The 14,220-nt window shown below is 49.1% G+C and overlaps 5 protein-coding genes across 5 annotated transcripts; 4 read left to right on the forward strand and 1 right to left on the reverse strand.

Annotated features, from left to right (window-relative positions):
• The first annotated feature begins 1,573 nt into the window (after positions 1-1,573).
• FOXG_13415 (endoglucanase type F) lies at positions 1,574-3,127 on the forward strand. The gene is made up of 3 exons (XM_018393395.1): positions 1,574-1,695; positions 1,751-2,077; positions 2,130-3,127. The coding sequence occupies exons 1-3, from the start codon at positions 1,623-1,625 to the stop codon at positions 2,882-2,884; spliced, it is 1,155 nt and encodes a 384-aa protein (XP_018252651.1). The 5' UTR covers positions 1,574-1,622; the 3' UTR covers positions 2,885-3,127.
• Position 3,128: 1 nt separating this feature from the next.
• FOXG_21163 (uncharacterized protein) lies at positions 3,129-4,088 on the reverse strand (the record flags this gene model as incomplete). Its single annotated transcript, XM_018401490.1, has 1 exon — positions 3,129-4,088. The coding sequence occupies one exon, from the start codon at positions 4,086-4,088 to the stop codon at positions 3,129-3,131; it is 960 nt and encodes a 319-aa protein (XP_018252652.1).
• A 981-nt stretch (positions 4,089-5,069) lies between these two features.
• On the forward strand, positions 5,070-5,958 carry FOXG_13416 (uncharacterized protein; the record flags this gene model as incomplete). The annotated part of the gene is made up of 2 exons (XM_018393396.1): positions 5,070-5,572; positions 5,619-5,958. 2 exons carry the CDS (start codon positions 5,070-5,072, stop codon positions 5,956-5,958), a joined length of 843 nt encoding a protein of 280 aa, XP_018252653.1.
• A 1,267-nt stretch (positions 5,959-7,225) lies between these two features.
• On the forward strand, positions 7,226-8,723 carry FOXG_13417 (uncharacterized protein). The gene is made up of 3 exons (XM_018393397.1): positions 7,226-7,346; positions 7,404-8,141; positions 8,196-8,723. Exons 2-3 carry the CDS (start codon positions 7,424-7,426, stop codon positions 8,636-8,638), a joined length of 1,161 nt encoding a protein of 386 aa, XP_018252654.1. The 5' UTR covers positions 7,226-7,346; positions 7,404-7,423; the 3' UTR covers positions 8,639-8,723.
• A 604-nt stretch (positions 8,724-9,327) lies between these two features.
• FOXG_13418 (uncharacterized protein) lies at positions 9,328-13,593 on the forward strand. Its single transcript, XM_018393398.1, has 2 exons — positions 9,328-13,342; positions 13,396-13,593. Exons 1-2 carry the CDS (start codon positions 9,413-9,415, stop codon positions 13,456-13,458), a joined length of 3,993 nt encoding a protein of 1,330 aa, XP_018252655.1. The 5' UTR covers positions 9,328-9,412; the 3' UTR covers positions 13,459-13,593.
• Positions 13,594-14,220: the final 627 nt, after the last annotated feature.

Here is a 14,220-nt window from a genome sequence, read left to right on the forward strand (position 1 = left end):
CATTCTACGCCTGTAAGCAATTAGAGGGGGTCTTGGCCAGTCGTATTACACGGTTCATGCTTATGGTTTCATCGTGGAGCCAGCCAGTGTGAATTGTACAAGTCTGAGTCAGCGGGAAGTTAATCGTGGGCGCCTGAAGCGGAGACGGAAGAGTATGTAAGCAGTTCAACATCAGACCATACACAGTTCCATTGAGCTCTTCAACTGCGGCTATACATAATAGATGCAGTTATTCTCACAGTTTCATTCTCCCTCCTTTATCTAGTTGTCGTTCTAAACAATTCCAAGTCTAACTTATAAATTACATCATCTAAGCTATGAGTAACATGATCTTAGCTCTGAGCAACGTCACCTAAAACATCAAGAATCATACAAGTGCCTCGATTCCAGTAACTTATCATCGGCAATTCAGTCTGACCACGAGCACTCAACTTCTTCCCAAGAACAATTGAAATTAGGCAAGATCGCCTTTTCTGGATACCCTCCTTTGCGAATCTCAATGCATTGCTAGGCACGCGCATAGAAAAGTCCAGCTCTTGGCTTCAATCCATAGGAGCGCCTAGAGTTCAGCAAGCATGCCACCACGTGGATGTCAGATTTCTAAGAATTGTCGGTGATTAGCCGGACGAGCTGATCCAATTCTGCCAAATCAGTTCATAAATGGCATCCTCCGCATCCTTCGTTGGAGTTGGATGCAACCTAACCCCATCTCTGGGCAGGCTCGGCAAGAGACATGGCAATTCATTGACGCTTTAAGAATAGTTAAGACAGTGTATTGAACTGCATTGGACAGCTTTACGATGATCCACGGCGAGAGCTAACCAAGTAAGCTTAACTTTCCTCGATATAAGGTGCTCGCTTGGACAGGTGTGGATTTTCAGAGAGACAGCTGTCATCAGCATACCGACTCTATCTTCTACAATGATCTATTCAATAATTGCCTCCGTACTCCGGTACGTAGCTAGTTTGCACCAAGTATAGGCAAATTGAATGATTCGGAGTATCGGGTGTCTTTGCCATGCTCGCTAATCGGATCATGCTATAATATTGCCAATATACATCAATCCAGCAAAGCTTCAAACAATAGAGGCAGACGTTCGCTGATCGGCTAAATTCACAATCCATTCCCCGCAGACCTCTGAACAACAATTTCGATGTTACAGCCCCCAGCTTGGCATCTAGTCCCGGAAAGGGACGTAACATCAGCACGCATTAAGAAACCCTCCCCAACTTGTAGTAGGTCTCGATCTCAAAATCATATTATCCGCTGCACAATTAAATAACGACCCATATTTGCGGGGGGCACCATGGCAGCTTTCTGTTTAGGGTGTTGACGACAAACTTGGCGATGCTCCGACATTTCCTCAATGGGCCTCATTCGGAGCTTGGTTCTCCGCACATAAGGCTCTATAACCCCAGATATGCCAATTTCCCGGCAAAACACGATGGAATAGGTCGGATTGGTCAGAATTTGCGATTCTGTAGAGCCGGGGGCGAATATGCCATGTAGGATGCTATATCAAAGCTATATATAAGGACGGGAGTAACCCCTTGACGTTGCGTTCAATATCTTCAGATAGTATCTTCTGCTTCGAAGCATCAACTCACTGAGATCAGTCAAAATGCATACTTTTTCGGTTCTCCTCGCTCTCGCTCCCGTGTCCGCCCTTGCCCAGGCTCCCATCTGGGGACAGTGTACGTTGCAGCGGCCCCGATGAACTCGATACTCGATAGCTAAAACTTCTTACAGGCGGTGGCAATGGCTGGACCGGTGCTACAACTTGCGCTAGTGGTCTGAAGTGTGAGAAGATCAACGACTGGTACTATCAGTGTGTTCCCGGATCTGGAGGATCTGAGCCCCAGCCTTCGTCAACTCAGGGTGGTGGAACTCCTCAGCCTACTGGCGGAAACAGCGGCGGCACTGGTCTCGACGCCAAGTTCAAGGCCAAGGGCAAGCAGTACTTTGGTACCGAGATCGACCACTACCACCTTAACAACAACCCTCTGATCAACATTGTCAAGGCCCAGTTTGGTCAAGTGACATGCGAGAACAGCATGAAGTGGGATGCCATTGAGCGTAAGGTTCCCTATTTCGAAGACAATTTGAATCGCCATCTGACATGGAACAGCTTCGCGCAACTCCTTCACCTTCAGCAACGCTGACAAGGTCGTCGACTTCGCCACTCAGAACGGCAAGCTTATCCGTGGCCACACTCTTCTCTGGCACTCTCAACTGCCTCAGTGGGTTCAGAACATCAACGATCGCTCTACCCTCACCGCGGTCATCGAGAACCACGTCAAGACCATGGTCACCCGCTACAAGGGCAAGATCCTTCAGTGGGATGTCGTCAACGAGATCTTCGCTGAGGACGGTAACCTCCGCGACAGTGTCTTCAGCCGAGTTCTCGGTGAGGACTTTGTCGGTATTGCTTTCCGCGCTGCCCGCGCCGCTGATCCCGCTGCCAAGCTCTACATCAATGATTACAATCTCGACAAGTCTGACTATGCTAAGCTCACCCGCGGAATGGTCGCTCACGTTAACAAGTGGATTGCTGCCGGTATTCCCATCGACGGTATTGGATCTCAGGGCCATCTTGCTGCTCCTAGTGGCTGGAATCCTGCCTCTGGTGTTCCTGCTGCTCTCCGAGCTCTTGCTGCCTCAGACGCCAAGGAGATTGCCATCACTGAGCTTGATATCTCTGGCGCCAGTGCTAACGATTACCTTACTGTCATGAACGCTTGCCTTGCCGTTCCTAAGTGTGTCGGCATCACTGTCTGGGGTGTCTCTGACAAGGACTCGTGGCGACCTGGTGAGAACCCCCTCCTCTACGACAGCAACTACCAGCCCAAGGCTGCTTTCAATGCCTTGGTCAACGCTCTGTAAGCTGTTGTTGATGTATGTCGCTGGATCATACAACGAAATGTCCTAGTTGGATAAAGCGTTGGTGGTAGAATGATGCCTAATGAAATGGTTCAATTGTATATATCTATTTCTCACGTACATATTTAGCAGAATGGAAGTCACTGGCTACGTCCTCACTATCTGAGTACTCCATCCAAATTCCTAACCCATCGATACTTCTACTTCTTCCTTTGATATCATGATCAATTAACACCAAGATCTCACCTCAACTTCGGGCTGCTGCGTTGCAGAATCCAGCTACGTTAAAGCCCCAGGCCTCCTCTCTCGAGATATTGGTACCAAGAGCTGGCGGAGGTGAGATATGGTTGTGGCCCTCCATAACCTGAACTTCGAGCTCTACTCCCGTGCTTCCCTTACCCGATCGCCAAAGCTCAATAAACTCCTTGTTGCAGGCCAAAATCTCATCTTCGGGGTCAAGAGATCCATACAGCAGAAGGAACTGGACCCCGGGTGCAACATCCGAAATGTTCTTATCTTTGTTACAGGCCTCAACAAGTCCGAGGGGACAGTCCTGCTCCATCGTCTGTCCGTAGTAGGTTGCGAGAACAGGAACCCGGTAAGGGCGGGGGTTGCGGAATGACGTCGGCATTGAGCAAAAGACAGCAGCCTTGAGCCGCAGGGGGCAAGTATCGCTGTTACTTGTGATCTTGCCGCGAATCTCAGCGAACGAAGGGTGCAGCAAGAATGTGCAAAGATGAACAGCACCAGCAGAGTTGCCCATCATGAACAACGGTCTTGGATGCGAGCCTCCAATCTTGTCATTGTTTTCTATAAGCCACTTCACAACCATCTCGATATCTTGTCCGCCAGAAGGAAATCGTGCCTCTGGTACAAGGCGATAGTCCGGAATAACAGTGACGAATCCGCATTTCTCGGCAAAGAAGTGTCCGAGGTTTTGGTAGAGTAGATGATCTTCAGAGGCTCTATCTCCTCGAGTGAAGCCGCCTCCATATGTATAAATGAAGACAGGACACCCAACCCCGGTGGGGTTGTTAGCGGGATAATAGATATCCAGGATGTTGCGATGGTTTGGGCCATAAGAGAATGTTTTTCTCAAAGTTGATTTGATGGCAGTTGAGTTCTTGTTGAGAAGTGGGAGGTAAATTTTCAAGGTTGGCTCAATGCTTTCGGCAATTGAGCTGGGAACTGAAGAGAGCTGGTCCATTTCGGAAGACGATTGATTGACTTGTTTTGTTATGGGAAGAAACTGTGACTCGGTAGCTCTATTTGACTTTCTTTCTTAGTTTTCGCAATCGCATTCTCATCTTCATATATCCAAACTTCGGATATATCATGATGCCCTTACCCGACATCCGACGAAGAGTAAGCGGCAGCTATGAGCACCAAACGCCGATCGTTGAGCCTTGAAACAGTGACTATTGCCAAATCCGGTTCCCGAGAATGACTACCGTTGAGGAAGAGGCGTTCGTGACCCGCATTAACGGGCCATAAGTCTCGGAGCACAGTCCTAATATGACATTCTTGGCCAACTATTGGTTTCGCTCGGCGAGCGCAAAATAGAAAGACCGATATGAAGACCGAGCCGAGCGCGACGGTCTCGAAATCTCCGTTTAATAGCGACGCTGTTGGACGTGTTTCCAAGAGAGCTCATCGATCATGAGACTGTAAATGTCAGTTTTGTCGTATTTCGCTCCTCCAGTAAGCGCCGAAACCGACGATGAAAGTTAATCTCGGCATATATACCCAAGCAAACCTTGCATCCGACAACTCTAACCGTTACAATGCATTGTCATACGTTTCGTATGCTTGATTTCCCCAGATTCACATACGGTGGGAGGGGTGATATACGATAAATACTCGACGGCCCAGCCGATGATGAATCAGCTGATTCAAAGATTCTGAATAGTCTGAAATCACCAGAAAAGCCTATATCTTGTATTTTACTTTCATTTAATACATAGCCATGGAGCACATTTTACTCCCACCATCGGTAGCTGGAAAATCATCTGCTGCCAAAGATCCCTGCATCTTCGAATCATTCGCCAAATCTACGTCTCGGGCACTCCATCAGTTGTTCGTTTCCTCCTGACTGGAAAAGACACGGACGGGAAGTTCACCATTCTAACAAGCGGTGGTCAAGCCTTTCCCTCTCCTGTGCCAACTCACTATCATAAGCATACCCACCATGACTTCTTGCATCAAGAGCCAGTTGAAGGTCTGGCTCAATGACCAGTGCAAAATCCTCAACCCCGGAGACTACGCTAGTCTTGCTCCGGCGAGTCAAAATTCCCGTGCCTTTGTACATCATACTGATCATTTTAAGGGCGCTATCCATGCGTATCAGTTCATTGGTGATCATACCAAGATCTTCGGTATAATCACTCCTGCTGGATTTGAGCATATGTTTCGAGGTCTGGGTGAGTTATACAGCGGTCCGATGTGGCCGAATGCCGACCTTGAAAGGGTTGCTGAAAAGCTCAACACCGGCGTCGCAAATGTCATGACCGAGTTCGACGTGATTACTGTGCCGGACCATGAGCTCGTTGAGCCGCAGGCTTGGAGAGTTTCGGAAAACCAGCTGCCTGGATCTCAAAAGCCATACTTCCTGCGCAACCGCACAGGACCAAGTGCTGTTCTCGGCGGAACGGCCGTTCGTCCATATGTCACCGGAGCCGAATCTGGAAACAGGTACAGCATGGCTACCCTCGAAGGGTCTAACCAGTTTGAAACTCAGGTTTCTCTCTGGCGGAATTCGGTTCCCAGACGTCGACCACTGCTTCTATGTGTCGGATGGATATCTTGAAGCTACGATAAATGACGCTGACTCTTCACGTATTGGCCCCGGTGAAGTGGCTTGGCTGCCTGCTGGAACTCACTTCGATATCAAGCCTGTCAGCTCCTATTTTAAAGTTTTCATGTATTCGCAACCTGGTGGACTCGGCGATTTAGTTTATGCGACTGGGAAGGATAAGCCGCATGCTGTGTTGAACTGCATGATCCCTGATTCACCAAGCCCTTTTGACAGGGCGAAGCTCTCTCAGTATAAATCTGAGTTCAAGTTTGACTTGATATAAATCGCTACGGAATGTACTTCTGTTTCTGTAACGCTTCGACTTAAAATGAACTCTCAAAATATGCAAAAAGACTCAGAGAGCATGATATAAAACAGAATGTCAAAGAGCTCTTTCAGCCTATTCTGGGATCCTGAACTTAGTTAAGTATTTCCCCAAAGTATCAGATGCTTTATTAAAGTGATCATGCTGCCTACCGGGGTCTCCCTTTAATTCTATAGGTCTATGTGAATACTGTTATGTAGAGCCAGGGTCCTGGATATTCCAATATACCCTGTAGTTCGTCATTTTCATCCTGAGAAACGGGTTCACAGGATATCTTGTCTAATAAATTACAACTCCTTGCTCATAAATCTTCAGATATACAATTGCAGTACTGTGCAACATCTTTGAATCCAATGCAACGCAACGCAATGCAACGGTTGGCGGTGAGCTATTAACAATAAGCTCACATCAAAAGAGTAATACACTATTTAGATTATACACTATACAGCAACTTCCCAGTATGAAAAAAAATTTAACGCAACCTTCGGCATGCGCTGCTGCTACGGAACTCTCTAACAAATCATGTGAAGCAAGTGAAATCGCGTACCATGTGGCGGCGGATTGCAGACTCCAGGGTAAGCCATTCTCAATGTGGCCAGCGCTCGCAAGCCTCACGACAGCCACGATGATAAAATAACGGAAATCGACCGAAGAGGGTTGATAAAAAAATTACCCAAATTGGCACTAATAAAGAAGTGAAAGTGGTCGATGTCGGTCAGAACTTTAACGAAGCGATAGTTTGCTTGACTCGTGGACTCTCAGACATGTCGATTCCAAATCTAGTCTGTGCGATGTGCATGCAGGCGTGGGGTGAATAGATGCGATAGCTCAACTGTCAAGAAGCAGCCACATTCACGCCAGTTAGGAACTCAGTTTACCAATCCACGCATCCAAACTACGATCCCCTCAGCTAAACTCGATCGAGATGCTCAATTTCCCAGCTTGATCCTCCAATCTGCCCCAAATAGCGCATCTTCTAACCCCGCAATTCGGTAAAGCTTGCGTGTGACGCCTTTTCGCTCCCGTCTGGGGCTTCCTCGTGCGGGGTGCATTAGCCCCAGATGCCATGGCTTGCGAGCATCGCATTGCCGAAGGATGAGATGGATGGCACAATCTAAGAATGTCATAGCGCTCTTTTGCTCGTTTCCTAATTCAGGACCACCTTCCGACGTGTCCCAAATTGATCATCGCAGCTCTAGTTTAGTTCCACTCCATGCCGAGGGAGTCCATCTTCACATTGCTGATGTCAACGACGCCGTGATTCGTTTCATGTTTGCTTGTTTCATCGCAAGACAGATAACTAGACGACTTCTTGGAAACTGAAGTTTTGGAAAGATCATCACATCGTAAGTTCTTCATGAACGAGCTCTTTGCTTGCTTTCTAAATCACTCATTCTCATCAGTCAGCACACTCGATATCACAATGTCTTCTTCATCTGAGCCAGGCACTAGGGGCAACCTCACCCTTGAGCAAAAGAAGAGCCTCCAAGAGGCTTGGGTCCATATTCTGCGATTATGCGGAAATGAGAATATCGCCCACGATGCCCCAGACAACACAGACGAATATCTCCAAAACCTCAAGAACAAAGATTCTGATCATTTCTCACGGAATCTCTGGGAGTCGATCATGGCCGATCATCCCGATACCACGCTTCTTCGATTTCTTCGAGCTCGCGACTGGGATGTTAACAAGGCTGTTGACATGTTTGTCTCTGCTCTCAACTGGCGCGACGAGCGACAGATTCAGAAGACTATTGTCGGAGGCGGCGAAGCAGTCGGTCTGAAGAAGTCCCTCACTACCGATGAAGAGTCATTCATGGCGCAGTATCGCTCAGGCAAGAGCTACGTCAGAGGAACCGACAAGGACAACTATCCCATCTATGTCATCAGAGTCCGCCTTCACGATCCTCACAAACAATCTGCTGAGTCCATGGAAGAATACGTCTTGCACAATATCGAGACGTTGAGGGTGATGGCAAGAGAGCCGCAAGACAAGGTCTGCTTGATCTTTGATCTCACAGGCTTTGGTCTTCGCAACATGGACTTTCATGTTGTCAAGTTCCTCGTCGATATTCTTGAGAAGCGCTACCCCGAAACCCTCTCGGTAGTGCTTGTCCACAATGCGCCATTCGTATTTTGGGGTATGTTTGACACTCTGCCACCTCCAACTCCATTTACATGCTAATCCTTTCCAGGTGTCTGGACCGTCATCAAGCACTGGCTTGACCCTGTCGTCGCATCAAAGGTCCACTTCACCAGCGGTACCAAGGGCCTTCTCAAGTTCATCGCCAAAGAGAACTTGCAGAAGTCTTATGGTGGTGAAGATCCTTGGGAGTACAAATATGTAGAGCCTGTTCCATCTGAGAACGAGAGGATGCAGTCTGAGGAGAAGAAGATAAAGATACAGATTGAGCGACAGGAATTGATTGACTCGTTTAATCGATCGACTGTTGATTGGATTGGCACAAATCCTGATACAGACGCTGGAAAGGAAGCGCACGAGAGGCGAGATGAGTTGATTCAATTGCTACAGATGAACTACTGGAAGTTGGATCCATACGTTAGATCTGGTACTTACTACCATCGAGCTGGAGTGGTCAATAGGGTTGGAGGTGTTGATTTCAAGGCAGCGCGATAATTAGTTTAGAGTGTTATTCGTATTCAATTCCGTAGGAAACTTGTTTTTTCCGCACTGAACTTCAATTGACCTCAATTCTTGCCAAGATGTTTCCTCATCTAGACCTGTCAGTGCAATACCTTACTTGAAACGTTACGGCCCGACACTATCATCTGAACCATCGTCCCCACTGTCCGAGTCCATGCCGTAAATATCCAAGAATTCCTAGCGGCCTCTACCACCAAAGTCGTCCTTGGTTTTATTGTATCCAATCGGCCCCTGTACGCTCACCTCCTAGCGGTGCTGTTTAGCGTCTTCGCTGTCGCAGTGCGCTTTGACCCGTGGCGCTCATCACCAACGGACCCAGCTGCGCGGTCCCCATCACCCCCATGGTGACCCCCAGAAGCTAGACCAGGAACCTTGTCCACGAGACCGTGCAAAAGGGCTGATAATGATGTAAAGCCTCGTGCCCAAAGCGCAATAGTTTGCGAGATGCAGGGGTGCTCACCACCTCTTGGCCAGAACAGCAGGGATCGTCACAGCTACCCCTCCAGCACCAATTTCCCTGCCGCGGTATCATCCATGATTTCTGGGGTACAGCTGTGGAGTGCCTGCAACGTTCCCGAAAAGCAAATCCGTGTGTGATGACTGGCTGAGATAAAGAGCCTCCTTTAAACGAACCCTTGGCAGCCTGATTATCTCTTCTCCCCCCTTCTCCTCGCTACAAGTCAAGCTGTGATAGTGAGACAGTTCAGTCGGTTTCCTTATCTCATCTTCTCTTTCAATTGTCACACTATGAGGTTCTCAACGGTGCTTCTCTCGGCTCTTGCGCCATTTAGTCTTGCGGCCCCTGAGCCAAAGACCGTTTCCGCACCGGAGCTCTCGGGCCAATTGGTCGAGCTTTTGGAGAAGCATAACCTCGCGCTTGTACCGCGATCAGAACTCACAGATGCGTTAAAGGAATTGAATACACTTCTCAAGAGTGATAGATTTCCTCGCGCACCTGTTCTGATTAGGCGACAAAATACTACCTCTGGTTCTGGCTCAAAATCTGGCGGCTCTAGCTCAGGATCCGGATCAGATGACGACTCAGATTCCGATAGCGGTGGTTCAAGTCGCGTTGTCTCAATTCCTGGGCTTGATGGTCTTGGTGACCTTGGTGATGGCCTCAAGGGATTGACAGACGCTCTCGGCGAGTTGGGAGACCTTCTCAAAGCCCTCAAGGGTCTCCTATCAGCCGAGTTCCTTGACGCATTCCATGATGCCATGGTCTATCTCGCAGCAACATTGAAGCCTCCCGCGCCCAACCAAATCAGAAGTCTCCTTGATAAAGCAGGTCCTTTGCTGGATCTTGTTGGCGAACTCAACCTCAAGGATCTTGTCGACCAGCTCAAGGATGTCGATATCGCTGGTATCGTATCCAAGGTTCTCAAGCTTCTCACCGACGACAACCTCAAGAACATCAACGGTCTTCTCACCAATGGCGCAGGCCTCTTGACACCAGACTTCGTCAAGCAGACGAAGGGCCTTATTGGTGACGTCTCGCCTCTTCTCGACGAGCTTGCTCCTCTTCTCAAGAAGCTCACCGGCCTTGATCTCGAGGGCATTCTATCAGCTTTGGACCCACTTCTCAAGAAGGAGTCTATCCAGGGCATTGTCACCTTGCTCAAGAACGCCGGCGATCTTCTCACCGCCAAGACCGTCGATGAGATCCAGGGTCTCCTCGGTGAAGTCTCCCCCATCATTAAGGACATTGCCCCACTTCTCGAGCAACTCACCAAGCTCAACCTTGAAGAAGTCCTCAAAGCGCTGCAGCCGCTCCTCAAGGATGATTCTATCAAGGGTATCTTGAGCTTGCTGAAGAACGCCGAGACTCTCTTGACACCCAAGTTTGTGGACCAGACGCAAGACCTCATCGGTGCCGCGTCTCCACTGATCGACAAGTTGAACGATGTCGATCTCAAGGGTGTTCTTGATGCCTTGAGCCCCATCCTCAAGAAGGAGGCCATCCAAGGACTTGTCGGACTGCTTAACAACGCAGAAGACTTGTTGACCAAGGATACCGTCAAGAGCATCAAGACTCTTCTCACCGAGGCGTCTCCCTTAATTGAGAAGCTCTCCGACATTGACCTCAAGGGGGTTCTGGACGCGTTGAGCCCCATCCTGAAGAAGGAGGCTATTCAGGGTCTCGTCGGCCTCTTGAACAACGCCGAGGACCTTCTGTCCAAGGATACTGTCAAGAGTATCAAGACCCTACTATCACAAGCATCGCCATTGATCGACAAGCTCTCAGATATCGATCTCAAGGGCGTTCTTGATGCCCTCAGCCCGATCCTCAAGAAGGAGGCTATTCAGGGCTTGGTTGGACTATTGAACAACGCGGAGGATCTGCTGTCGAAGGAGACTGTGAAGAGCATCAAGACATTACTGTCACAAGCTTCTCCTCTGATCGACAAACTTGCCGACATCGACCTGAAGGGTCTTCTCGATGCTCTTAGCCCTATCTTGAAGAAGGAGGCCATCCAGAACCTTGTTGGACTGCTCAACAACGCCGAGGATCTACTTTCCAAGGAGACCGTCAAGAGTATCAAGACCTTGTTGTCCAGCGCCTCACCTCTCATCGATAAGTTGTCTGATCTCGACTTGAAGGGCATTCTCGATGCACTTGGCCCCATTCTCAAGAAGGACGCCATCGAAGGTCTCGTTGGTCTTTTGAACAACGCCGAAGACCTGCTCGACAAGGAGACAGTGAAGAACATCAAGTCTTTGCTTACCAGCGCTGGTCCTCTCATCAACGAATTGAAGAAGATTGATCTCGCTGGCGTTCTCAATGCACTGGCACCTATCCTCACCAAGGACTCCATCAAGGGTATCGTTGGATTGTTGGGTAACGCTGAGAGTCTCTTGACCAAGGATTTCGTGTCGGACACCAAGAAGCTCATCTCCAACGCCAGCCCGCTCTTGACCAGCCTCGGCAAGATTGATCTCAAGGGTCTTCTCGATGCGCTTGCACCACTGCTTACCAAGGATTCGATCAAGGGTATTGTCGGTCTTTTGGGTAACGCCGAGAACCTGCTCACCAAGGACTTTGTTTCTCAGACCAAGTCTTTGATCTCCAAGGCTTCGCCTCTTCTGGACAGCTTGGATGATGCTGATCTCAAGGGTCTGCTTGATCAAGTCGGTCCTCTTCTCAAGGAGGTCGGCAAGCTCAAGCTTCAGGATATCATCAGTGCCGTGGCACCTCTCCTCACCAAGGATTCCATCAATGGCATCGTTGGACTCCTCGACAATGCCGAGAACCTCCTTACCAAGCAGTTTGTCTCTCAGACCAAGTCGCTCATCGGAAAGGCATCTCCTCTTCTCGACAGTCTTGACAAGGCAGATCTTGCAGGCTTACTCGACCAGGTTGGTCCTCTGCTCAAGGAAGTTGGCAAGCTTAAGCTTCAGGACATCTTGAGTGCAGTCCAGCCACTGCTTACGAAGGACTCCATCAATGGCATCGTTGGTCTGCTTGATAACGCCGAGAACCTTCTCACCAAGGACTTCGTTTCCCAGACCAAGTCTCTCATCTCGAAGGCTGGACCATTGATCACTAGCGTGTCCAAGCTCAACCTTGAGGACCTGCTTGACCAAGTTGAACCGCTGCTGAAGATGCTCGGCAAGCTTGATCTCGAGGGCATTCTCGGCGCTCTTGCGCCTCTTCTCACCAAGGACTCAATCAAGGGCATCGTGCGCCTCGTTGATAACGCTGAGAATCTGTTGACATCGAAATTCGTCAACGAGACTCAGACGCTTATCTCTGGCGCTGTTCCCCTGATCTCCTCGCTAGAGGATGCTGATCTGCCCGAATTGCTGGACCAGGTAGGCCCTCTGCTGAAGGAGATTGGCAAGATCGATCTCGTCAAGCTCGTCAAGAAGCTCTCACCTCTTCTCGATGAGATCAGCGACTTGGACATCAAGGGTCTCTTCGACGCACTTGCGCCGCTACTCTCACCCAAGGGGGTCAAGGGCATCATGGATCTTCTTGGCAACGCTGAAGATCTTCTCACGCCCAAGTTTGTCAATCAGACTCAAACGCTTATTGGTGAAGCTGTACCGCTCGTGGAAGCACTTGGTGATATCGATCTCAAGAAGCTCATCAAACAGCTCCAGCCTCTTCTTGAGGCCCTCGGCGAGATTGACTTGGGTGATCTCATCAAGAAGGTCAAGCCACTTCTCAATGCTCTCATGAAGATCGATCTCGTCAAGCTGGTTAACAAGCTTCTGCCGCTACTTGATACTCTGGATGACATTGACCTTGACGGCTTGCTCAAGGCGATCGAGCCTCTCCTTACGCCAAAGAGTATCAAGGGCATTGTCGGTCTCGTTGACAACGCGGAGGATCTCCTCACAGCCAAGTTCGTCAACCAGACACAGACCCTCATTTCGGGCGCAGTACCATTGATTGAGGTCTTGAACAAGCTCGACCTTGAGGAGCTCTTTGAGATTATTGAGCCTTTGCTCAAGGAGCTGGACGGTCTTGACCTCACTGGTCTTGTCGACGCTGCCAAACCTCTGCTCAAAGCCCTCAAGAAGATTGACGTTCAGGGTATTGTAGATGCAGTGGTGCCATTCCTTAACCCCAAGACCATTAAGGGTCTTCTCGGCTTGGTTGGAAATGCTGAGGATCTACTTACCAAGAACTTCGTGAACCAAGTATCGGAACTCATTGGAGACGCGACACCGGTAAGTCAAACCTCACGATTCTACTACGATACTATGCTAACTTCTGTTTCTAGCTTGTTGCGACGGTAGGAGACTTGGTACATGCGGTACTCAAGGAGCTAGTGGGACGGTCTTAATGTGATGATTGGGTTATGAACGTGGCTACGTGATGGGATATTTTAATCATGTATTAATGAGTTTGGATATGTGACGTATACGATACCCTATGAATGCGCCTCTACGGTGCCATAATGAAACTGTCTTTATCCGTATCTAAGAGCGCTGTCAAGTGAATATGCTTGCAAGATCTCACTATAGTCGTCCTGGCATAAGACAGACGGATGATTTGCGCATGGCAGAGTAGTACCCGTCGGCATACGCCGCACTGCAACATCAATTCATCTTCCCCGTTTAGATCTCTTTCCTTTGGAGTATTCGCGATACCAGCGCCATGGAGCGAAAATAGCACGCACCTTTCCGATAAGGTCGTGACATGCATTCGCATACATGACTGTTCTGGGCACGCCTCTATCAGCGCAACAAGGTGCCATTTTGTCTCGGTATGTCTCGGTGAGACTCCGCTACTTGCTTTGTCGCGGTAGACAAGGCCTACAGAATAACATGGGGGGCGTGGTCTGTCTGTAACCTAACTAGACGTGGGAGCCTGGCTCGCCGTTAACTTACTCGCAACCCTGTCCAAAACCGTTTCCTTCAGGCCTTCAATTGAAGCCCCCCGAGCTAAGTTCCCCAGAATCTTGACACATGCAAAGCATCTCTCTCGGCTTTCGGTTGAAGACTTAAAGCTATGGGGGCTATCGCAAACTAGACTCATTGGGGATTTGACAAACCTGTTCGATGCACACACTTTACTCTGCAGAGAAAGTGAGGGGAAGTGATCA

Source organism: Fusarium oxysporum, chromosome 12 (genome assembly GCF_000149955.1).
Source record: "Fusarium oxysporum f. sp. lycopersici 4287 chromosome 12, whole genome shotgun sequence".
Taxonomy (NCBI): domain Eukaryota; kingdom Fungi; phylum Ascomycota; class Sordariomycetes; order Hypocreales; family Nectriaceae; genus Fusarium; species Fusarium oxysporum.